The 26,348-nt window shown below is 41.4% G+C and overlaps 1 protein-coding gene and 1 long non-coding RNA gene across 2 annotated transcripts in view; one reads left to right on the forward strand and one right to left on the reverse strand.

The window, feature by feature from the left end:
• LOC126995150 (uncharacterized) overlaps window positions 1–26,348 on the reverse strand; it is an 81,849-nt gene that overhangs the window by 41,584 nt on the left and 13,917 nt on the right. The window contains exons 2-3 of the mRNA XM_050854427.1: window positions 25,516–26,261; window positions 7,892–7,968 (exon numbers count right to left, since the gene is read on the reverse strand). Coding sequence (XP_050710384.1) covers window positions 7,892–7,968; window positions 25,516–26,261 — 823 coding nt within the window. The remainder of the gene's footprint in view (window positions 1–7,891; window positions 7,969–25,515; window positions 26,262–26,348) is intronic.
• LOC126995152 (uncharacterized) overlaps window positions 1–26,348 on the forward strand; it is a 95,445-nt gene that overhangs the window by 30,652 nt on the left and 38,445 nt on the right. Inside the window, exon 3 of the long non-coding RNA XR_007749999.1 lies at window positions 14,641–14,959. This is a non-coding gene — a long non-coding RNA (uncharacterized LOC126995152). The remainder of the gene's footprint in view (window positions 1–14,640; window positions 14,960–26,348) is intronic.

Consider the following 26,348-nt stretch of genomic DNA (forward strand, 5'->3'; position numbering starts at 1 on the left):
TTTATATCTGTGTGTCTTTGTTGATTAGCCTGATTTCTCAGTCCATATCAGATTGTTTTTAATTCCTGTCATCTCTCTTATTTATTTGGTTCTTGCTTTTTCTCTTATCTTCATCTTTTCATCTTTTTCATCATGGTTTATCTCTCTCTTGCTTTCTTTGTGGTTTCTTGTGTAGGAGTTGTTGATGTTTGATGTGTTTGTGTGTGTTTGTGATACGGTCTGGTGGCGCTGAATATCTAAATGTTTGGGAAGTGTATGTTCAAAAACTGTCTGTCTGTCTCGCCGTCTGTTTGCTTCTGTTTGCAACGTTTGATTACCTGTTCGCTTCTCACGGTTCATCTGGTCCTTCATCAATTAACCTTTCCTTACCTGACGTTCATTAGTAGTAGGACTCCACGTTTGCCTGTCACACGAAGAAGAAAAAATAAACTTATCATTTCGAACTCAGGAATTTAAAATGCCACGCTCGATTGGTTAAAGGTAATGCTGTTTTGATAAGGAAAGTATGTTTAATAGTATGTTTATTCGGATTCTTTACTTGAAGTTGTTGGAGCAAATGACATTTAAATATTATCCCTACCGAGTGTGTTATGTGTCGGACAAGTTAATAAAATAAAATAGTTAGAATAAATAATGGGAGGGAAGTAACCGGAGGAAGAGGACAATGAGGAGGAAGATTAGGAGAAGGAGGAAGAGAAAATAGAAAAGGTGATGAGGTTCAGGAATATAATGATAGAAATAAGGAAAGGAAACGGAAAAGAAATGACGAAAAATGATTAGGAGGAGGAGGAAGATAAAATAGAAAAGGCAATTTGACGAAAAATGATTAGGAGGAGGAGGAAGATAAAATAGAAAAGGCAATTAGGTTTAGAAAGATAAAGATAAACGGAAAAGAAATTACGAAAAATGATTAGGAGGAGGAGGAAGATAAAATAGAAAAGGCATTTAGGTTGAGAAAGATAAAGATAAGAATAAGGAAAGGAAGTGAAATAAAATAACGTACTAATAAAATAAAAATATTGCAACCAAATAAAATAAAAATCTCAGAAGAGGAAAAAAAAAAGACGAAAACCACAGGAAAAAAAAACACTCCAACAAAACCTACCAAAAAAAATAATATAAAGAGGAAACAAAAAAATAGCAAAACGAAACCAACACCGACGAAGGCTGAAGTTGACGCTGATAACGGGGTGGAGGGTGGGAAGGGGGGGGGGAGGCACTTTGCATAATAAAAAAAAAAAATTGGCAGTGACTTCGTTTGATCGCGTTGAACTCTGCGCCGCCTGATGGATCGCCGGCAACATTTGAGGCCATAAATTGACATGTTGTGAGCGCAGGAAGGTCGAGGCATATTTATAACGTGAAGAAATTGCCCTAAATCGTTTGAGAGAGAGAGAGAGAGAGAGAGAGAGAGAGAGAGAGAGAGAGAGAGGTCTTAAAAACAGTCAAATTGATAGATAGATAGATAGACAATTATAGATGGTTAAATATATTGATAAAGTAAATTAGTTGATGAATATGAAGCCAGTGCTAATAAAGTAGGAACAGAGAGAGAGAGAGAGAGAGAGAGAGAGAGAGAGAGAGAGAGAGAGAGAGAGTTTTCCTAGCTATATTCACATTTTCAATCGTAATAAATGTTTTTTTTATATCTTTTAATTAATTGTTATCTCACTCTTTTTGCATATCTGATAAACTGCTTGATTTTTGCCGTTTAATTTGTGTTCTTTATCTTTAATTCGTTTTATTTTTACTTCGTTTATTCCAATATTTTCAAACTTTTCCTTCGCTTCGTTAAATTGCGAGACAGAACTGAAAACGAAATCACTTACTTGTTAATTGCGTTTCCTCTTTCTGTTTTATTCTCTCTCTCTCTCTCTCTCTCTCTCTCTCTCTCTCTCTCTCTCTCTCTCTCTCTCTCTCTCTCTATCTTTAAATTATCTTCGCCATTGCCTTTTCTCGATCACCGCATTTAAAAGTCGTATTTCCCTTTTACGCTTTTCTCTCTCTCCCTCTCTCTCTCTCTCTCTCTCCCTTCCCCTTCTATTTTCTCCGGCCAAACAGCATCTTCATTTACCCGTCTTCCTCCTCCTTTCTCCTCTCTAATTTCTCTCCCTTCCTGTTCTTTCTCCCCTTCCCTTTTCTCCCCTTGCTCTTTCTTCCTCTCTCTTTCTTCCCTTCCTCTCTTTTTCTATCCGTTTCCCCCTTCTTGTTTTGCTTCCTGGGTTCCTTTCTTCGTTCACCTCCTTATCAGCGTTATCTCTTTTTTCTGCTTCCTTTGTTTCACCTTATCCGTTCTTATCTCTTATCTCTCTCCCTTCCTTCGTAGTCTTCCTCGCTTGCCAGTATCTCAACTCTCCTCTTTTCTTGCTTGTCGTTTTTCTCTTTTATTTATCTTTCTTTCTCTTTATTCCTTTTTATCTTACCTGCATCTTAAATTTGGCTTCTCCTCCTCCTCCTCCTCTCTTTCTCTTCTTCTTCTTCCTTCCTTTTTCCTTTTCGCTGTCTCCCTTCTCTTCCATTCCGCCTTCGCTCCTCCACCTTCCGTTCTATTATACTGACCCTCCTCCTCCTCCTCCTCCTTCTCCTTCTGGTCCAATTCCCTCTCCTGGTCCTTCCTTTCCCCTTCTCTCAGTCCTCCTCCTCCTCCTCCTCCACCATCACCTCCAGCTCACCACCATCAGTTCCAACTTCACTTCCTCCTCCTATTCTCTCTTCCTCCCTCTCTCCCTCCACTTAGAGTTCCTTCCCTCTATAAGGCGGCCATCTTGGATTGCCCATGACGCCATTAATCATCCATTGAACTCAGCCACAGAATTCAGAGGCGGAAGGGAAAGCGAGGACGAAGGAAGAGCGAGGGAGGGTTGGAGGAAGCCCGGTGTATATTGTGTATTAATTTAGTTCGGTCAATACGTCGAAGGGAATATACGCCATACCGCCCCGAGGCAATACATAGACGGGAGTTTATGCGCCTTGTGCCTCATCTGCCGGAAAGTTGTGGCGGAAGGAGGTTTTAAAGGATCTCTTAAAGTGGCGGTACAGGAACGTGAAAGTATATAACGCTAATTTTTTTGAGTTACCCATAAAATTTGTATACCCATTTTCTTATTCCTGTACATGTCTCTTAAGGTGTTTGACTGGAACCTGAAAATATATAACGCTAATTTTTTTGAGTTACCCATAAAATTTGTATACCCATTTTCTTATCATTCCTGTATATATGTCACTTAAGGTGTGTGACTGGAACCTGAAAATATATAACGCTATTTTTTTTGAGTTACCCATAAAATTTGTATACCCATTTTCTTATTCCTGTACATGTCTCTTAAGGTGTTTGACTGGAACCTGAAAATATATAACGCTAATTTTTTTGAGTTACCCATAAAATTTGTATACCCATTTTCTTATTCCTGTACATGTCTCTTAAGGTGTTTGACTGGAACCTGAAAATATATAACGCTAATTTTTTTGAGTTACCCATAAAATTTGTATACCCATTTTCTTATTCCTGTATATGTCTCTTAAGGTGTTTGACTGGAACCTGAAAATATATAACGCTATTTTTTTTTAGTTACCCATAAAATTTGTATACCTATTTTCTTATCATCCCTGTACATGTCTCTTAAGGTATTTGACTGGAACCTGAAAATATATAACGCTATTTTTTTTTAGTTACCCATAAAATTTGTATACCTATTTTCTTATCATCCCTGTACATTTTTCTTAAGGTGTTTGACTGGAACCTGAAAATATATAACGCTAATTTTTTTGAGTTACCCATAAAATTTGTATACCTATTTTCTTATCATCCCTGTACATTTTTCTTAAGGTGTGTGACTGGAACCTGAAAATATATAACGCCATTTTTTCCGTCACCCTTAAAATTTATATAACCATTTTCTTATCATTCCAGTATATTAGATAACTCCTAACTATTCTTATCATAGTACAGAAACTAAACTATTTACTTACAGCATAAATATTAAAGTCATGCATAAAATCAATATACACATTTTCTATCATTATTGTATATGAAAAAGCTCCTTATTGCTAACGTAGAAAGGCTTTTATTAGTTTCTCTAGTAATGCAGAAATTAATATATATTCATCACTAACATTCCATTTCACTCCTAAAATAATAATATTCCCATTTTCTATCATTCCTGTACATGCAATTACTCCTTTCTATATATTTATGGAGTAAAATTCAAATTCTGGTCTCTATATGTATTTCTACGTCATTTCCTACAAGTAAATCCACTAACCTTACTGCCAGACACATTAATGCATACCAAACAACCAGCAGCGGCGAGGCACAGACGCAAACACGCGCCGTTCTGTGCCTCACCTGTGTGTGTAGGAAATCAAGGTGCGAAATTTAGCACTCCCGGAGTTCCGCATAAATTCAAGTGAGGCAATTCCCGGTGCATGCGAGGGAGTTTGATTCACGTTGGAGATGTATGCATGGAGATCACTGCGAAATATCTGCTTGTTTTTGAGGAGAATATTATGTTGTTTAATGAATTTTCTATACGTCAAGGATAGCAAAGAGATAAACAGCGAAATCTCTCTGTTTTTTTAGATTAATTATATATTTTGTTGTGTAAGGGATGACAGTTTGATAAGTGTGATATACCGCCTTGTTTTGAGGTTAAATATATATTGCTTGATCACATCTCTAACTGATTCTTATTTTGTTAAGGATGACATTGTAAAAACTGCGAAATGTCTCCTTGTTCTTCAGGTAATCAGATGTTGTTTGGTCACTTTTGTAACCGATTCTTGTTTTGGAAAGTGTGTCGTTGTGATAAATATCTTGTTGTTTTTGAGACTAAATATAAATGTTTTGGTTACTTTCCTATTCACCTTTCTATAAGAGTTTTGATTTGTAAAGGATAGCATTGTGATAACTGTGAAATATCTCCTCGTTTCTGATGTAAATATATTGTTGTCACTTTCTTTGCGAGTTGTTTTTCGCGCCGGATGTCACTTTTCATAAGAATCATGTTCTACGAAGGATAACAAAACATAACTAAAGTATCTCTCTGTTTCTTCAGGTAAATATGAAGTGTTGTCATTTCTCTGCTTTTCTTTGTTGTCATTTTTTTGTTGTTGCAGTCGACAAATGGAAAACGAAACACTTAAATTACATTGTCATTCCACGAAGGTGATAATTATGTATATGCACATCTGAAATGGCCAGTTGTAGTTCTGTGATTTTTACCTGTTGAGTCAAGTTTTTATTTATACGCTCATTACTGTGTTGGGCTTTTAAATCGAAGGTAGGACAATTATATCACCCGACAATAGATGTAACTCATTTCCCAAAGAGCACCAGAGAATAGTTCATGTTCTCTTTAGTCAAATTATCTCTGCATCAATACAAAACAGCATTTCTTTTTGTAATGTAGAAAGCATCTCAAAGGCAAAGATAAACCATAAAAATCAACGCAAAACAACATTTCTTTTTGTAATATAGAATGCATCTCAAGGGCAAAGACGAACAGTAAAAACAAAACAAAAAAACTCGCCAAGCGCTGCTCCTACAAAAGAGAAAAGCATTGAGTCCTCAGAAGAGCAGGTCGCGTTGCAGACATCCTCCTTTGCCTCAAGCTCTTCCTCTGTCTTTTATTTTGTATCGAGTCACATGTTGCAGGTATTTCCTTACGAGTTTGTTTCACTTTTGCCTGTCTTCTGTTGCATACAAAAAAAGGTGGTTGGCGTTTCAGTATAAATATAGTTCAAAATATATGCTTCGTACATTATATTGAAACGTGATGTGGCTTTAGATATCGATAGAGTTAAGATACAGACACACGATACGCTAGTCTGTTTGTGTGACATGCCTCTCCTCTAACATTACACAGGGCGAGAACATTGGTACAGAAGCTCACAGATATACCAACGAGTTCATCTTGGTAACGTAGCAGAGATATAGTTATGAGAGTCTGAGTGCGTGTTGGGAGGGAGTGCGTCTGTGTGTGTGCGTGAGAGTTCAGGTGAATAGTTATGTGTATGTATCTATATCCTCTGTTCCGGGAAGGTGTGCACGTCGTTAGTAGTTAAGAGCGCACCTGTGATACCTTTGTTGGGATATCACGATGAGTGTGCCTGACCTGCTGACCTGGCTTTCGCGGGGATGAGGAAGCGTGTCTGTCTGTTAGTTACGAGGAAGTGCCGACTTATGGACTGCATGCAACTTTAATTATCGTGACCTAGATGTTGTGTGTGTATGTGTGTGTTTGTGTTATTCGGTTACACGACGCAAGAATGAAATCGCGGCGGGAAATTCGTCTCCAGTAAATACAGACTTAACGATTTCATTCTCTTTGGTCACTCATTTTAGTTCAGTGTAGTTTGTCCTCTTATAAAACGCAGGGAGTAAAACGCAATGGAAAGAGTGATTCGCGTAAACGTAAAACTAATCAACCTTATCATCTTATATAATTAGTTTTTTACTCAGTTTAGATTATTGTCTTCTAAAACGTAAAAGACAATCAGATTCGGGTTAGCTTAAGACTGAAGTACCACGTTCCCTTTGGCCATTTGTCTATTTCATTACTTTGAAGACATTATTATATCTATTCATCTACCTATTGTAAATCTTCTTGCGAAATTAACTTCTCTTTTGGCCACTCGGTTCTTTTCTCTCATCGGAGCACCTAGCGGGATTTTTTGCTATTTTTTTAGTGTTTTCTGCCCTTCCGTTGCCTCCCTTGCCGTAAAAAAATATACGAGTGTTGTATTTTTTTGCTGTTTTTTTATAGTTTTTTTGCTCTTGCGCTGCCTCCCTTGCCGTAAAAAAATATACGAGTGTTGTAATTTTTCCGTATTATCGCCACGTGCTGGGTGACGCAAAGAGGACTCCAGTTGGCAGGTCACAGGGCGGCGTTCAGTGCCCCCAACACATCAGCCCGCATATAATTCCTCCTCATTTCCCAGGCGAGCGTCACACTCCCCGTGGCGAGTGTCGACAGGTGCAAAGTTCAGTCGCCGGGGAAATCACGGGAAATCTCTCGCCGCCGACACTTCCGCTAAATATTAAAGCTGTTTGTGAATGTTGACGCGGCTCTGAGCATGTGAATCAGTGTGTGTTTATGCTTTTCCTGAGGGTTTATGTGATTTTTTAAAATAATTATCATACTTTTTTTATGTCGGGAATGCGTGCTGGAAACAGACGGAAGTTTAGCCCTTGTGAATGTGTGCAATTTCTATATTATTCAAATAGCACCGAAAATAACGTTTGAATATGTTTTTTTTCATTTTTTTTTCACCATATTACTTCTCTATTCAGGTGAAGCGAGGAGATACATTTGTATATTCACGTTATTCAAGATAATACAGAGGCACAAACGTTAAACATATATCAAAACGTTGATCTCCTAATGCATCTTTTCATCACTAAACTTGTCCCTCGTTCCGGAGAGAGGAGGGAAATCATTTGAATATTCACGTAACTCGACAAAACAAAAAAAAGGCAAATGGTTAAATATATATCAAAGTGTTACATCACACCCCAAAGAAATAACGTGGGGCTTACTGCTACCATATAGTGAGTATTTTACCTGTTACCTGTATAATCAAGGTGAGAAGAAGAGCCTATTCAACCTCCCGTCTCACCCATGCACCTGTATTTTCATTCATCTCCACAAAACACACAAGCAAACACACATATTCTCTTTTAATCCCCGGCGAGTCGTACCTTGATCCCATTAGCGCCCGTGGGAACTTACCTGTGCGGAAATCAAGGTGGGAAATTCTGTCCACCTGGGATACCTCATCACAACTTGCCTCCAGGTATTGCATTACGTCCTGGATTATCAACTTACCTGAATGCGTGTGGCTGGGCTGCGGGGGCTAATTAGTGGCGTGGGGAGGGTTTCACCTGGCTCACCTGTCGTCCTTGGCGTAGGTGTTGCTGTCCCAGGTAATTAGCTCAAGCACGTCATCTCGGCTCCGCATCCATGACACCTGCGGGGAGACGGACAGATGTGGTGTTTACAGGTGTGAGGTGACGGGATAACAGGTGCTTGATGAGAGGTGATGCATGTAGGCGTTGGTGGTAAGGTGATAATTATACGTGTTGATTGGAGGTGTTGGGTAGCTGTAGCCTGAGATCACTTTAGACCCTCAGGAAGGACAATTAAAAGGGATAGGAGTTAAGGATAAGAATTGCGATAGAAAAAGGTAGATACGTAACGCTCTTGCCTATTTGAATACCTACTGATGACCCGACTGACTAATAGATGACTTCAGACCCGCTTCAGGCAATGGGAAAGACACTAGATGGGGAAAGGAGTTGAAAATGAAAGGAAAATTAGGTTAAGACTTCTAGCTACGTCAAAACTTAGTGATGCCCTGACTAACATGACTCCAGGCCAACGGAAAGACACGAAAAAGAAGCGGAAAGACGAGAAAAGGATTTAGAAATGAGAGGAAAAATAGGTTAAGACAGAGACGCAACGCTTCTAGCCACCTCAATACCTAGTGATACCCTGACTAACAGACGACTTCAGGCTAACGGGAAGACAAGAAAAAGAAGCGGAAGGACGAGAAAAGGAGTTGAGAATGAGAGAGGAGAAATAGGTTAAGACAGAGACATACGCTTCTGGTTATATCAATACCTAGCAATGACCTAACTAACATGACTCCAGGCCAACGGAAAGACAAGAAAAAGCAGCGGAAAGTCGAGAAAAGGCTTTAAAAATGAGAGGAAAAATTGGTTAAGAGAGACATGGTGCTTTTCACTACATCAACGCCAAGCGACGACCTACCTTACTCGCTTCACCTGTCTGTCTGAGTGCTTTATCCCCTCAGGAAAGGCGCTTGGAAGGATGCAAGGGATGGAGGATTCACGCGCTGCATCAGAGGATCAAGGACGCTAAGCTCCAGTTTCGTCTTTTTTTCAACTCTTTCGCTCTTCGCCCGACTCGCCTCCCATCCTAAGATCGGGCCTTTCGTTTCTTATTTCGTCAGATATATAATTCCATTCACTCTTTCGGTCACTTATGAAAAGGTATCGTATTTTTGGAGTGCTTTTGTTTACTGTGTACATAATGGCGTCTGAGTGAGTGAGAGAGAGAGAGGAAGAGAGAGAAAGAGAGGGACAGAAGGAGAGAGAGAGAGAGAGAGAGAGAGAGAGAGAGAGTGGGAGTATTAAGTTGCACTGATAGCAGGGAAAATGACATAGCTGAAGGAGGAAGTGGAACGTTTGATAAGAGACAAAGAGCACTAGAGGAACGTTCAGTGAAGAGAGAGAGAGAAAGAGTGACACGCAGCCCAGGAAACGTTTTTAATTAATGAAGGAAACGAAAAAAAAGGAGAAACAAAACAGTGCCTCTGACGGAACAAAAAAAATATGAAGACTTTAAAAAGGTATTAAAAGGGAGCGGCATAATGTAGAGGAGAAAAATAGACCTCTTCCTCCTCCTCCTTTTTAAATGAGTTAATATAAAATTCCTCGTCCTTTATCAGAAAACAAAGGAGATTATTCTTAACTTTGAGAACTGAATAAATATGCCGCCCCCTTAATTTTACTTTGATGAGAGAGAGAGAGAGAGAGAGAGAGAGAGAGAGAGAGAGAGAGAGAGAGAGAGAGAGAGAGAGAGAGAGAGAGAGAGAGAGACAGACAGAAAAGAATAACTCAAAATCAACACTTTTACCTAATTTGAGAAAGACAGACAGACAGACAGACAGACAGACAGACAGACAGACAAATCAATTCAAAAACAACCAAGACTCACCCAATTTCAGCTCCCAAAACTAACAAAAAAAAATCACCAAACGCTATTTCTGGGTCACCAATTTCACCTGCACTTTCACCGCACAAAGAGGAGACATCGGCGAGGACAGGTGCGACGGGAACACCTGCGCGAGGGTCCCTTTGCACCCGAGTTCTGAGCCACAAAATCCAATCACAGAGAAGCTCAGATTGTCAGACATATCGCTTGCACCTTTTTGCTCAAATGTCGCAGGTGCAAGGGCGGGAAGTGTGAGGTTGATGAAGCAGGTAATATATCAAGGTGCAGCCAGGTGTGTGTACGAGGGTGGAAAGGTGTTACGGAGGAAAGGGAGATCTGTAAGGGCTCGTTGAGGAGGAGAAAGTAGTGAGTTACTCAGTTCGAAGGGGCTTGTAGGTCGGGAAAAGCTGAAGTTAGGGAAGGGATTGAGGGAGGGAAGGGAAGAATGGGACGGGGATGGAAGTTTGTAAGGTGGAGGATGGATAATGGAAAGGGAAGATAGTTTGGAAGTTAAGGAAAGGAGATGATGATGGCGGAGGAAAGGGGGATTTGGGGATATGAATAATGTATTTTAAGAGAAAGGGAGAGATGGAGTTAAAGGGTAAGAAATGTATGATAGGAGGACAGGGAAAGGTTACAAGTTAGGGAAGGGAAAGAAGAAGGGATAAAGGAAGGAATAGGGTAGAAGGTAGCTATGGGAGAGGTAGAGATTGTGGAGTAAACAGAGGAAGATGGAAATGAAGTAGGATTTGAAGATGTTGGTAAATGACCTTTTCTGTGAGTGTGTGTGTGTGTGTGTGTGTGTGTGTGTGTGGGTGGGTTGGTAGGGGAGACTTTTAAGCTCCAGATAGTTGACTGCAGGAAAGATATATATAAATGAAAACGGAAGCAAAATAGAAAACGAAGACCAAAAACAACGAGGTGTGTGAATAAGAGCAAAGGGCGAGGGTGAGAACGTGTGTGCGAAGGTGTTGTGTATTATTTTTGACCTTTTACCTTCCTCTCTGTGCCGACTTCTATTTGGGATATCTGCAGTTTGTTGTTGATTTTATGCTTGTCGTATCACCTCCGCGCGTGCAAGGGGGTAAAAATAAGTTGAAATGCATGACGGGAAAAGTATGTTAATGTAGCTGTGCATGGGCGGAGTGTAAGTTTGGGGGAGTGAGAATGCGAGATGTTAGAAAAGTGAGCAAAACGGTGGAATAATGGATACAGGATAAGCTTAGAGGAGCAAGTGTTTGAATAGGATAAAATGTAGAACCAGAGAGATTTAGGATAAGCTTAGATGAACAAGTGTTTGAATAGGATAAAATGTAGAACCAGAGAGATTTAGGATAAGCTTAGAGGAGCAAGTGTTTGAATAGGATAAAATGTAGAACGAGAGAGATTTAGGATAAGCTTAGATGAACAAGTGTTTGAAAAGGATAAAATGTAGAACCAGAGAGATTTAGGATAAGCTTAGAGGAGCAAGTGTTTGAATAGGATAAAATGTAGAACCAGAGAGATTTTGGATAAGTTTAGGAAAGCAAATACGAGAATGTTAAAGAAATGGATCCAAAACGAATTTACTAGAGAAGAGAAAATTGTAACTATATGAAACTAGTGAAAACAGAATAGGAATAACAGATACAGGACAAATTTTGAATAGCCAATGTGAGAAAATTAGAAAAAAAACGCGAAAAACAGAAGTGAATTAAATGCAAGAATAGTATAGAGAAGCAAAATGAGAAAATATTGAAGATAGAAAATGAAATAAAACAGGTACAAGACAAGTTTACAAGTGAAAATGAAGGAATATCAAAACAGGAAAACATGTAACGAAGTAAACACAGACAAATGCAGGGGAGAGCATAAAGAACCGAACTCTTTAGCAATAACAAAAGCAAAACAAAACACGCACGAGGACCAGAAGTCAATTTAGTTCATGAGGCAAGTTGGTAACCTCTATTGAGAAAGCAAACGGCAGGGAGGGAGAGGGAACCAAAACAAAGGGGCTGGACAGGGAAGGATGTGTTTGAATGAAGGGTTATTTAATGTATCTAGCATCCATAGGTACGTACTCCTTACTGATTTTTTTTTACATTATAAGAAGCAAAAACAGAGAAAGCAAACAGGAGGGAGGGAAAGAGAAGCAAAACAAAGGGTTGGACAGGGAAGGATGTGTTTGTGTGAAGGGTTATTTAATGTATCTAGCATCCATAGGTACGTACTCCTTATTGATTTATTTTTACGGTATAAGAAGCAGCTTAAGGGCGAAAAAAAATAATTAACAAGAAAAAGAGGTTCGTTATTCACCGCCATTTTAAAAGAGAGTGTAGAAAATCGGTCAAAAGAGAGGTCAATTTCGGGTCAACCTTATTGAACATCACTTCAGTACTTTGTTTTCATTATCATCAACAACATCACTATCCTATACTCTATGGGCGTGATAATCTCATTTTGTTGCCCTCCCATTTTCATCTCTATCACATTTTTGGTTGTAATTTATTGAAAGGTTATAATCAATGCTTTCATGCTCTCTCTCTCTCTCTCTCTCTCTCTCTCTCTCTCTCTCTCTCTCTCTCTCTCTCTCTCTCTCTCTCTCTCTCTCTCTCTCTCTCTCAAAGGATCTCCCAATGCATGTGTTTTCGATGTTTTCGTGCTAACACACACACACACACACACACACACACACACACACACACACACACACACACACACACACACACACACACACACGAGACCTCCCATTCAAGCAACACAAACACCTCCATTTTGTCTTACTTTAAAGAGAGAGAGAGAAAAAAAAGTTTCCTTCAAGCTCTAAAGGACCAAGTCTCTCTCTCTCTCTCTCTCTCTCTCTCTCGCTCATGCATTCTTTCCGCGCCTCGTAATGAAGAGAGAGTGTCATTAAATCGTTTCAAATGTTTTATTTAACTTAACACTATTTCACTTTTACAATCGATTATTTTTGGTCCGCTGAAAATGACTGTCTCTCTCTCGCTCATTCTTTCCCTCTGTCACTCTCGTTCGCTCTCTTTCGCAGCCGCTCAATTTCACTCCCTCACTGGCTTTCGCATTTTTCTTCACGCAATGTGTCCGGGTTCGTGTGTGTGCGTGTGTTTGTGTGTGTTTGTGTCTTGCTGTTTATCTGTTTGTGTGTGTCTGGGTGTTTGTTGCTTTTGTGTTTAATCCATCAGTGTGTTGGTCATTTTTTGGTGTTTTTCGTCTTTGTGTCTGCCTATATCTGTCTGTTTGGTATTGTGTAACTTGATCGGTCTGTCTTTTTATCCGTCTGTCTGTCTGATCGTTAGTCTGTTGTTGTCTGTGTTTTTAACTGCGTATATCTGTCTGTCTGGTATTCTGTGTAACTTGATCTGTCTGTCTTTTTATCCGTACGTCTGTTTGTAAGTTTGTCCGTCATTTTAATTTGCTTCATCCTGACATTCCTTCTGCTATCTTCCTTTTTCTCTCCTACTTTCTATTATTATTTCGATTACTCTCTCTATCGTTTCCTCTTTCATCACATTAATAGCACACCGATGATCACAATGACGCTCCTGGATATAAAGATTTCAAGACCCTTACCTGGATGAGCACCTGAGAGAGTTAATATTGCTGACAAGTTACGTAGGATAGAGGAAAAGGAGAGAGGAGGAGGATTAGGAAGAGGACGTGAAAGAAGAAGAGGAGGAAGAGGAGGAGGAGGAGGAGGTGATTGTGTGCCATGTACCTAATTTACAGTGAAGGTGAAGTAAATGTTTTTCTTAGTGAGTGTAAAATTTATCGACGCTAACGAAGGGGAATTAACGGCTGATATCATTGACGAAACTAATTTAACTGAAGGCAAGGTTAGGTTTTATGTCTGTATGTCTGTCTCTTTTTATGTGTGTATGTATGTATATATGTGTGTGTCTCGGTATGTGTGTGTGTGTGTGTGTGTGTGTGTGTGTGTGTGTGTGTGTGTGTATGAAGGGTTAAATGTGTGGATTCTGATGTGTTTGTCTATCCACTTGTCTGTCTGTTTTCCTGTTTGTCTGTGTATTTTTTGTCAGACTGTTTGCTAATCTGTTTGCCTCTCTGTCTGTGTCTATCTGTCTGTCTGTTTTTTTCTCTTATTCTGTATTTGAGTTTTTTTTATCATTTTGCATTGTGTCTGTCTATTTTTGCCTCTGTCCGTTTGTGTCTGTGCGTGTGTGTGTGTGTGTGTGTGTGTGTGTGTGTGTGTGTGTGTTTGTTTGTCTGTCTGTCTGTCTGTCTCTCTGTCGCTCCCTTCGTCTATCGTATTGTCATTGCTTTCTCTTTTTCTTTCATTTATCTTAATTTCCCAAGCACACAAATAGCAATAACCTTATTTACCTTCCACCCCGTGATTTACGAAGCCAATCATTAATGTTGTTTGCTTTATTCGCTAATTCAGAGCAATTCCCGCTGAAATATAATCGCTCCTTTATTAATGGTTAAGTCTTTTCTTCTTTTATCTTTTGCATGAAACTCGAGCTGACATATGAAGTGAAATGGACACTCTCTTTTATTTTCTTTATAGGAGTAGGAGTGATTAGCGGCCTTTATTGTTTGTAAAGTCATTCAGAAACATCGACAAATATATAATCAAAGCATTATTATGATATTGAACAAACAGATCAAAGCATACAGAGTTAGGAAGATAGATAGATATATGGATAGTTAGTGATAGAGATAGATCAATATAGCCGGTGGAAACAAAGGAACGAAGATAAAGAAAAAAAAAACACTTCTAGCCATAATAACACTTTTGCTGAATATTAGAAGAAGTAAAATAATTAAAAAAAAGTAATTAATAAGATTGTTTTTGTGGGGCAGAATATTAAAAAAAAAGGTGAATAAAACAAAGAAAAACAATCGAAAGTAATAACTCTTCTTTATGTTTTTGTTTGTTTTGCAGAAGATTAAAAACACTCAACAAAACCAAGAAAAACACTGAAGTAATAATAATATAATCAAAGGCAAGACCAAAGACCGAAGCCCGCCACAAACACCACCAGGAATCATAAGCACGAGATCACGAACACAGCCGAGAACAGGTGAAGAAAGAAAGGAAGGAATGAAGGAATGAAGGAGGGCAGCAGGAGTCTTAGCACGAGATCACGAACGCAAGCCAAGAACAGATGGAAGGAAAGGAAGGAAGGAAGGCATGCACGTAATGAAGAACTTAATGAGACCTTCCTGGATATACCTGCCCACATCACGCTTATTCCGCACAGGTGCGAGGGGAAAAGGCAGGTGTGTGTGGATTCAATTAAGACACCCAGCATCCCAAACAGAGAGATAGATAGATAGAGATGAAGATACAGGTAGAGATAGATAATGGATAGATGGGTAGTTAGATAGAGATAGGTAGATTGCTAGGTGGAAAGAGAGATTAATAGATACATAGATAAACAGGTAGACATAGAGATGGATATGGACATTCAGCATCCCAAACACATAGAAAGATAGATAGAAATAGATAGAGAGGGATAGAGAAACAGATAGACACAGATGGATTGGTGGATAGATAGATAGATAGACGGAGGGAGAGAGAGAGAGAGAGAGAGAGAGAGAGAGAGAGAGAGAGAGAGAGAGAGAGAGAGAGAGAGAGAGAGAGAGAGAGAGAGAGAGAGAGAGAGACAGAAAAACACCCACAGGTAGACACAGAGCTGGATAGGTGGTTAGATAGATAGATAGACAGAGGGAGAGAGAGTGGAACATATTTTACTCTGTTTTCCAATCATTTGTCTCCTCCTGTTCAGTTTCACCATTTTTTTTATATTTGTTTTTCGTGTATCGTGGACTTTGTGTTTTTGTTATCCAGTCTGTTGTTGTTGTTTTGTTGTTTTTGTTATTGTATTTGTTTTCCTTTGTGTGGTTTTCCTATGTTTCCTATTTGTTTCCTATATGTTTCCTATGTGATTTTCCTATTTGTTTTCTATTTGATTTTCCTGTTTATTTTCATTCGTTCCATATTTGTTTCCTGTCTGTTTCCTATTTGATTCCTATTTGTTTTCCCATTTGTGATTTCCCTATTTGTTTTCCTATTTGTTTCTTATCTGTTTCTATTTGTTTTCCTATTTGTGATTTTGGGGTCTGTTCTTTTTTTTCCGACTGTCTTTTGTCATCTCAATATAGTCACGATCTTGTTATTTTTAGGTTTTCTTTCCTTCTCCTTCTAATCTTTGTCTTCTGTTGTGTGTTTTATCACGATCTTTTTTTCTCTTCCACCTTTTTCTCTTCTCTTTTATCATGCTCTTCTTCTCTCTTCTTTTCCTCCTTCTCTTATGCATTGTTCTCTTCTTTTTCATATTTCTCCTCCTCATCCTCATCCTCCCTCTCCTCGTTCTCTTCAGCCACGCTTTCTTCCTCCTCCTCCTCTTCCATCTGTCTCTGTACTTTGCCCTCGTTTCTTCTTCCTCCAGTTCCTCCTCCTACTTTTTCCTTCCCCCTCTGGTTCCTCCCTCCTCCTCTTCCTCCTCTTCCTCCTCTTGATACTCACTTTTTTCCTCCTCTTCCATCTACTTGTGTACATTACCTTCTTTTCGTCTACCACTTCCTCTTCCTACATTCTCCTCCTCCTCCTCCTCTTCCTCCTCCTCCTCCTCCTCCTCCTCCTCCCCAAGTGATTTACCTGCGGCCGCCCCAAGGTTAATGACTCCCTGAATAATTGGCGAGCCTCCACAGGTATGCCAGCGACGTAATTAATCGTGCTAACTACTTTTAAGAATGTTTTTGTTGCAGTTTTTATTTTATGTTTCTTTCTTCGTTGATTTTGGGGATTTTTTTTTGGGGGGGGGGTGACTTGCGATTTAGAGTGAGTTTGATGTTTTTTTTTATTCTCTCTCTCTCTCTCTCTCTCTCTCTCTCTCTCTCTCTCTCTCTCTCTCTCAGATTAACCGATATTCCGCCGTTTCCGACAACCTTGAAACTCTTCCACTCCTGTATATCTTTTTCTTTTACTTTTTTTTCTTTTCACAAACTTCTTTTTTTCCTCAACTCTCCTTTTCATTCTTTTGTCCCGAAAGAAGAATAACAATTTTATTTTACATCGTCCTTTTAATTAGGTAAATGTAACCTCGAGAGAGAGAGAGAGAGAGAGAGAGAGAGAGAGAGAGTTTTACCTCCTCCCTCCAGCACCTCCTCTTTTCTGTGTGTGAGATTCAGGAAGCGGCCTTATTTGTCCTTGTGGATGAGTGGGTGATGTTTGCTCTCTCTCTCTCTCTCTCTCTCTCTCTCTCTCTCTCTCTCTCTCTCTCTCTCTCTCTCTCTCTCTCTCTCTCTCTCTCTCTCTCTCTCTCTCTCTCTCTTCGTATGACAGCCCTTTCAGTCCCTCTCTCTCACCCTCTCCCTTCACCATGACAAGAGCAAGGGGAAAGAAAGGAAAACGTAATTCATGGTATACTTCAGGAACACGAAGAAACATCACCAGCACACGAGACATTTTCAAAAGTCCACTAACTAGGAAACGTTTAAATGACCTCAAGGAGACTGCCTGCCGCTGTGCCTGGTGGTTAGCTGAGGCACACACGCGAAAGGCAAAAAGAGAAGAAAGAAAAGAAAAAAAACTCGCAAAGGAAAGTATGATAATCTCTCGTTGCAAAGCCACAAGGAGGGAAAAAACGTGCAACTTGTGGAAACGTTTAACTGGAACGTTTTTGGGATGAATGCAGGACTCCGGGAGACGTTTATTCAGTATGTAAAGACTGGAGGAGGGAGGATGAAATATGTAAGAGAGAGAGAGAGAGAGAGAGAGAGAGAGAGAGAGAGAGAGAGAGAGAGAGAGAGAGAGAGAATGATATCAGGCTGTCAGGGAAATAAGGAGACGGACAAGGAAATAGACAGACAGGCAGACAGGCAGACAGAAGTACAGAAAGACAGATAAACATAAATAAAAATATACTGTAAAGAGAAAAAGGAAGAAAGCAATGCAAATATAAGGAGAGGAAGAGCAAAGGAACGAAAAAAGAATAGTGAAAATGTTGAAGAGTAAATGTCATGAGCAAGGATAGCGAAAATATTTATACAATGGATCTTTTTTATGAGAAGACAGTTAAATGGCTTCTGAACACACACACACACACACACACACACACACACACACACACACACACACACGCACACGCACACACACGCACATTTGCAATCTTCCTTACTGAAAATGCTTCTTTTTTAATATTTAGGCCTCCTTCTCCACTTCCTCCTCCCAGCCGTCTCCTGTGAAGACGGATCACACTTCAACGGATCAAGAATCAACACCAAGGTTAACATAAAACTGGTGGGTGACAGCATTGTTAGAGAACAACTGACTGAGTTCTGTGGACGAAGTATCAAGAACAGAAGACGCTACTGTATTCCTGGTGCAAAACTACAAGATATAAAAGAAGCGGTAGACCTCGTCTCAGACCGCACGGAGCAGGACACACTCTTTGTTTTGCACGCTGGCACGAACAACGTTCAAACAATGTCCACGGAGGAAATTATAGCTGACTACCGACGAGTAATCCGCCGCTTCAAGGAAAAGTCAAGCCACATCATTGTCTCCGGGATTCTTCCGAGAATCAACGCCTTCACAGGCTTCCACAGAAAGGCGTCGAACATCAACAACAGATTGAAGCACCTCTGCCAGAACGAGGAAGTTTCGTTCGCAAGTCAGTGGGATCATTTCTATGATATCCCCGACCTTTTCCGTCCTGACGGTCTTCACCTCAATGCGATTGGCTCAGCACGCCTTGGTAGGTTGCTGAACGAGGAGGTACTTTTGTACTCAAAAACTCCGAGCGCGGGAAGGGCACCAAAGTATCGTAAACAACCAACCAGTAGGGACCGCTCATTACACACCAAGGCCCCCAACAGTGAACACAAGCAGACACCAGACTACTGTGCCGCGAAGCGTTGAAGTCAAGAAGGACATTTCTGTCCTATACACCAACGCGCGGAGCTTAATACCCAAACGGGATGAGTTACTTGCCTATGTTGACGTAGAAAGTCCGGACGTGATTGCCATCACCGAAACGTGGGCCACCTCTGACCACCTAATGACCGAATTCTCAATTCCGGGATACGAGAGCTTCTACAAAAACAGACTTCACAAGAAAGGAGGAGGTGTTATCTGTTACGTCAAGAACAAATACCCTGCCGTGGAAATAACCAAAGAAGACTCAGAGAAATATGACACTGTATATGTTGAACTGGAGACTAGCAAGCACAACAAAATAACGATTGGAACCGTTTACAGACCTCCAAAGCAACAAGCAGCGGACGACGAAGCGCTGTACGAGGAAATTCACACCATAACACAAAACAAACAGTCAGTCATAATCGGGGACTTTAACTGTTCCAACATTGACTGGACCACGATGATTGGAGATCGGGAGGGTAACAGATTGCTCGAAATGTTAGAGGAAAATTTTCTTACTCAGATTGTTACCCAACCGACGAGGGAAAATAAATTATTAGACCTAGTACTCGTGAGTGATTCAGATCTCACACGTGAATGTAATGTCGGCGAAAAACTGGATGGTTGCAACCATCACCTAATTCGCCTAAAATCAGAACAGACCATGAACTCACCGAAAACATGTCCAAGATTCCAGACTACAAAAAAGCCAATTTTAACTTCGCTCGTGAGCTGCTAACCCAGACAACTTGGGAACCCGTGAACCTCACTCCGGTGGACGGCGCGTGGAACGGCTTTAAGAACAAACTCCTGGAGGTAGAGAGAACGACTGTTCCCATGAAGACAAGGAGAACAAATAATGCCACAAGCACACCATGGATGACTACCCAAGTTCGACGGGCGATTAATTTGAAGAAGAGAAAATACAACTTGCTAAAGGAAAACAGCACTGACGAGGCACGCGAGCAGTACCATCAAAGCCTCAGAGCTTGCAGAACACTCATTCGCCAGAGTAAACGTGACTATGAAAAGCAAATTGCACGCGAAGCCAAGTCCAACCCGAAAAGTTCTTCACGTACATAAGAACCAAAAGAAGACAAAAAGCAATATCGGTCCCCTAAAAGATGAAAGTGACGTACTAACACAGGACAGTGGACAAATGGTCGAAATCCTAAACAGGAACTTCGCGTCTGTGTTCACGGTCGAGAATACCCAGTCCGTACCCGAGAGCCCTTCCCACCTATGGGAATCACTCCCTAGAAATTGGTACAATCGACGAACGGGATGTGAAAAGTACCTAGACAAACTCGAGACAAACAAGTCTACCGGACCCGACGACTTGTCACCCAGGCTGCTCAAGGAACTCAAGCAGCAAATCCTCGCCACTCACCGCCATCTACAATCTGTCACTACAACAAAACAAAGTCCTGAAAGACTGGAAACAAGCGAACGTAACACCGATCTACAAAAGGAGACAAAAGTGTGGCCCTAAACTACAGACCAATCAGCCTGACCTCAGTGGCGGGTAAAATCCTCGAGAAGATCATCAGAGACAAACTCGTTAGGTTCCTTGAAGACAACAACATCATTTCCGATGCTCAGCACGGTTTCAGGAACAAACGCTCATGCTTAACCAATTTATTGGACTTCTTCCAAGGTATCTATGAAAACTGGGATAATCATATCCCCAGCGATGTTATATATCTAGACTTTCAGAAAGCCTTTGACAAAGTGCCACATGAAAGACTCCTCAAGAAACTGAAGTCGGCGGGATTAGGCGACGATCTGACAGCGTGGATCAAAGACTGGCTCACTGAAAGAAAACAACGAGTTGTACTCAACGGACAGGCCTGAGTGGCTCCTGGTCACAAGTGGAGTGCCACAGGGTCAGTGCTGGGACCCATACTTTTCATCATATATATTAACGACCTAGAACTAGGATTAAATCCAATCTTTCAAAATTTGCCGACGACACAAAGGTGGGTGGAAGGCCCTCACGACGGCAGACTGCGAAATTATCCAGAGAGACCTGGACCAGATCACTGGTGGTCAGCAAATGGCAGATGTCCTTCAACACTACCAAATGTAAAGTAATGCATATCGGATCCAGAAACAGCAACCACATATACCACATGGGTGGCGAACCACTACATGTTGTGCAAGAGGAAAGAGACCTGGGGTCACCATCAGCAGTGACTTGAAACAAACAAAACACTGCAAGTCCGCCTGTAAGAAAGCCAATACAATGCTTGGGTTCATATCGAGGAACTTCGAATACAAGACGCCGGGAGTTATGTTATCCTTGTATAATTCGCTGGTAAGGCCCCACCTGGAATACGCCGTGCAATTCTGGTCTCCTAATTACAGGAAAGACATTGAATTACTTGAGAGAGTACAGCGCCGCGCCACGAAGATGATACCATCACTGAGGACGAAACCCTATGAAGAACGACTCGAGCGACTCAACCTCTTCACGTTGGAAAAGAGACGACTGCGGGGAGACATGATACAAGTCTTTAAGTACCTGAACAAGCTCAGCAACGTTGATCACTCCAAACTCTTCACGCTACAAACTAACCTGAGAACAAGAAACAACGGAAAAACAATTCAAGCAAAGCGATGCAATACCGACATCGGCAGGAGTTATTTCTCGAATAGAGTTGTTCGCCACTGGAACAGCCTTCCTGCAGAAGTGGTTAGCGCAGAGACCATCAACTCCTTCAAGAAACGCATTGATCGCCACTTTGCTGCAACAGGAGTGAACTGAACGTTCCCAAGAGTAGGTACACAAGTGCTTTAATCCTTCCCTGCAAGCCACTCCTGTGGCAAACGGATTGATTAAATCACTGAACGCAGGCAGCCTAGTAATGAGCCAACAGGCTTTCTGCTGCCTGCTAGTCCATGTTTCCATGTTTCCTCCTCCTCCTCTTCGATCTACCAGTTCTTCCTCCTTTTTTCTCCAGTCTTTATTCTCCCTCCTTTTCCTAATCCAGTTATTTTTCTCTCACTTAATTATATGTTACTTTTTTTTTGTCGCATTCTTGTGGAAATTTGCACCATCTGCCTCATCCATAATTCCCGTCGAGGCTCCGCTCATACCAAAAAAAAATAAAGAAAGAAAAAGAAAGAGAAACTAAGGAGAAAGAGAAAAAAGGAAAATCGAACGTAATTTTCCCGGAAACTTTTATAAATATTAGACTTGGGCAGGTGTGATAATGGATACAGGTAAAGTTTGAATGGAAGGAAGGAAGAATGAAGGAAAGAAATGGAGGAGGAGGAGGAGGAGAAGGAGGAGGGACCAAGGCTTAAGAAGAGAAGAAATAGAGTGATTGAGTTTGTAGGAGGAATCGGAGGAAAGATTGAGAGAGAGAGAGGAAGGAAGAAAGTGGTCGAGAGGAGGAAAAAAAAGAGTAAAGAGGATGGAGGAGTATTAAATCTGGCGGAGGAAAACGAGGAAAGACGATCACTTGGGAGGAAAAGAAGAGGAGGAGGAGGAGGAGGAGAAGGAGGAGGGAGGAAAGGAATGAGAAAAGTATAGAAGATTTTAGAGGAAGAAAAGTAAGAAAAGAGTGAGGAAGTAGCTTGGGAGAGAGAGAGAGAGAGAGAGAGAGAGAGTGAGTGAGAGTGAGAGTGAGAGGGAGAGGGAGAGAATATTGTCCACGTAAATTGAGTAATGAAAAGTTGAAGCTACAATTTATTTATATTTGCTTTTATTTGAATTTTATGTAACCAAATGTCACACGATTTTTTTTTATTTCTCGATATTCTTTTCTTTGTCTTTTATTTCACTTCACATCGATACGCAGGTCTTTCTTTTCCTAGTATTTTTTTTTCTTTCTATTTTTTTCCTTCGTTTCAGCGGCCCGCATGTCCTATCCGCCCTCTCCTCCCGCCCTTCCTTTACTTCCATTCTTTATAAACACTTTTCTTTTCGTATCTCGTCTCCCTTTCTATTTACCTTTCACTTTTTACAAACCCATCTTCGTTTATTTAAGTCGTTTTCTATTTTTTTCAGCCTCTGTTTTTACGGCCGTCATTTGTTTATATTTTTCCCTTTTTTGGGGTGTTGTTCCTTTCCCTATACGAGGTTTGTGGCCCCGACCCTTCCCTCTTATTTCACATCATAGTCTTTTTTTCCCCTTCCGTCCCCTTGCCCTCTCCCTCTCGTCCCCTCCGTTTCAGAGCATGCACACAATCCTCCCCTTCCTCTCTCCCCTCTGCCCCATTCTTTCCCCTCCTCCTCCGCCTCCTCCCTATTCCCCTCTCTCCCACTTCGTTATAGAGGTTTCACACATATCTCCCCTTCCTCTCCCCTATTTCCCCTCTTCCCCATTTTGTTTTCTCTTCTTTCTTGTCTTCCTCCTCCTCTTCTTTTATCTATTTCCTATTCTTTGTTTTCCTTCTCTTGTTTCCCTCCTCTCTCTCTCCCTTTCACCTCGTTTTCTCTCTTTCATCTCCTCTGCTCTTTTATCTTCGCTCTCCCCTCTTCCCTTTCATTGACCTTCTCTTATGAATTATCTCCTCATTCTTCTTCCTCCCATTCTGCTTCCCTTCCTTTGTTTCCCTCTTTTTCCTCCTCTCTCTATACCTCCTCTTTCTTCCCCCTCTGTGTCTTCTCTTTCCACGCCCTCCTTTCCCTCTTTCACTTTCTATATTCTCTCTCTCTCTCTCTCTCTCTCTCTCTCTCTTCCTCTTAGTCATTCCTCAACCTCCCTCCTTCCCGCCTTCTCTCCCTCTCCTTCCATTTCTCTCTCCTCTCATTTCTCTCCCTATCTTTCACTTCCTCCCTCTCGTATCTTTCCCCCTCCCTATTCTTTCTCTTCTCTCATCCTCCCTCTCTCTCCCTCTCTTTCTCTCTCTCTCTCTCTGGGCAAAAAAACACGTGTCCCTTTAAATCACGTCACGTACAGGTATATGAAGAGCTCGCCCAGATAGAAAAAAAATGACTACCGTTGGGGGGACGTTGGGGTTGAAGGGTATTGTTGTTGTTGTTGTTGTTGGTGGTGGTGGTGTGAAGGTGATTGTGATTTCCCGTTCTTTCTTTCTTTTTAATATTTCTGGTGTGTGTGTGTGTGTGTGTGTGTGTGTGTGTGTGTGTGTGTGTGTTACTATATCTTAACACACAAAGATGATCGCCAATGAAAAAATAAGGTATAAAACAACGAGAACAAAATCAAAACGAAAGAAACTATATCATCAAACAACAACTATTATATAAAGAACAAAAACAATAATAACGAAAATCAATAGAATGAGAAATGAGACCAGAAGAAACCAGGGAAGAAAGGACAACCACCACTACCAGAACCACCACAACCACCACCACCACCCACAACCACCACCACCACCACCTACCCTCCTTACCTGTGCTGTAAATCGCCTCACCTGGCATACTTGACGACCTCGCGGACACCACCTGACGATTCCCCGCCTCACGAGACCTTCACTTTCTGTCTGACCTTTCCTTCCTCACCTGACCTTTCCTCCCGGTGCATTCAAGGACGTTCAATGACCTTTAGGAGACATCTTATGACTCTTGATGTATATGTGAGATGGAGAGAGTGTAGGTATGAGAGATAGATAGATAGATGTATAAAGATAGAAAGAGGAAAACAAGAAAAAAAAGTAGAAAAAAGAGAGATAGAGGAGAGAGGAAAGAAGAGAAGGGTGGAGAGCGTGGATAGAAGTATGCTCAAAGATACGCGGATTAAAACAGAGGACATACGAGAGGGCAGAAGGACAACAGGGCAGGGATGAGAGGTGCTGAGGGAGAGATGGCGAGTGAGAGGGAAGCGTGAGTGGGCAGAGGAGAGGTAGAGAAGTGGACGAGTGGGAGGGAGAGGAGTGGACGGGTGAGAGGGAGAGGAGTAGGTGAAGGAGGAGAGGAGAGAGAAAGGCAGCGGGATTGGGCGGAGAGAAGAGAGGAATGGGAGAGAGGAAAAAAGATGGAGGAGGAAGAGGAAGAGGAAGAGGAAGAAATTAGAAAACAATGGGAAAGTGCACCAGGTGTCGATGAGAGAGAGAGAGAGAGAGAGAGAGAGAGAGAGAGAGAGAGAGAGAGAGAGAGAGAGAGAGAGAGAGAGAGAGAGAGAGAGAGATGTGATTCTCCTCGGAAAAGTTTTGAACGGCTTCTTCTGACATTCAATTCAATTCTTAAAACGTGAACTTTTTAGATCTTCCTCCTCTTCTTATTCCTCCTCCTCCTCCTCCTCCTCCTCCTCCTCCTCCTCCTCCTCCTCCTCCTCGTCTCTTTGTAGGCGCCTTCAGATCGTCAATAAAAATGCCTCCTTTGACTAGTGAGCCATAAATATACGCTTAAGATAAATATTTTTCCCTCTATTTTTATATCCAAATTTTCCTTTACGCATAACCTACGCTGTTTACTTTTCGGCCTCAGTTTTCCTTCATCTCGCAAACTCCTCGAACTATACCAGTCCTCTTTATGGAACACACATTTTCCTCTTGACTTTTTCCTCTTGAGTTTATATCATTTCTCTTCGTCTTATTTGGTTATTTTTTCTTCGTGATGTTTCTACCTACATAACTAAAACCTGGTTCTTACATTCTTCTTTTGCCTTTTTTATTGCTATCCTCCTGGTGTTATTTGCTTGTATTTTCTCCTTTTCTTTCTTTCATTCTTATTCTTTTTTTCCTGACATCCTTTTTCTCTCGGTTAAGGTGTACTGCATTTATCTATATTCTTCTCTTCCTTCTTTACTCTCATTTACCTTCACACACGCACACATAAAAACACAGAAGCAACACTCACTGACTCAAACCAAACACACACAGCAAAAACAAACACATAAACAGAACTAACTCACACACAAACACTTAAACACCCCTCCCCTCTCGCCCACACACAAACGCAAACACACAATCAACACTCACCGACTCATTCGTGATCTCCCGCACCGTGCAGTCCAGGGTCACGGTATTGCCCAAGAACACCCGGGTCGAAGTCACGTTGCCCTCCGCGAAGTAAGGACGCGGAACCTGCTCGGCCTCCTCCTTCAGCCTCTCGTGAGCGTGAATGTGGTGAGCGTGGTCGTACATCCCCTCCGAAACGACCACGAACCTTGCTGTCTTCATCATCAAAGGTGCTGGCTGTGGCGTGTGGTGGGTTGGGGACGAGGAGGAGGAGGAGGAGGAGGAGGTGTAAGATGACGGCGGGGATAGTTGGTTGGGATTAGCCGGGTAGTTGGGACTCATAACATAAGACGATGGTTTGGATTTTGAGACAGAGGATGCTGAGGAGGAGGAGGAAGAAGAAGAGGAGGAGGAGGAAGAGGGTAGCTGGTTGACATAAGAGGAGGGTTGATACTTCGAATTCGCTTGGTAAGAGGAAGACTGCTGGGAGGAGGAGGAGGAGTAAGAGGAGGAAGAGGAAGGGTATGACTTTGGAGAGGAAGGGTAATGCTTCGAGGAGGGATGTTGATAGGATGCGTAGGAGTGAAAGGGAGAGGAATGGCGGGACTGGAAGGAGTGGTGATGATAGTGATGGTGAGGCTGGTGGTGGTGGTGATGGTGATGGGGCTTGAAGGAGCGATGAGCGGAAGAGGATGAAGAGGAGGAGGGAGGGACAAAGGATACTCGTGAGGGGAAGAGTCGAGGTAGAGTGTCCGCGGCAGCCAACCCTGAAACAGAAAATGGAAGACGTGGTTTTAATTTAACGTGAATTTTAGAAGGGTTTAATAGGGGAATAAAGAATAAAATTAGTGAAG

Source organism: Eriocheir sinensis, chromosome 7 (assembly GCF_024679095.1).
Source record: "Eriocheir sinensis breed Jianghai 21 chromosome 7, ASM2467909v1, whole genome shotgun sequence".
NCBI classification, from domain to species: domain Eukaryota; kingdom Metazoa; phylum Arthropoda; class Malacostraca; order Decapoda; family Varunidae; genus Eriocheir; species Eriocheir sinensis.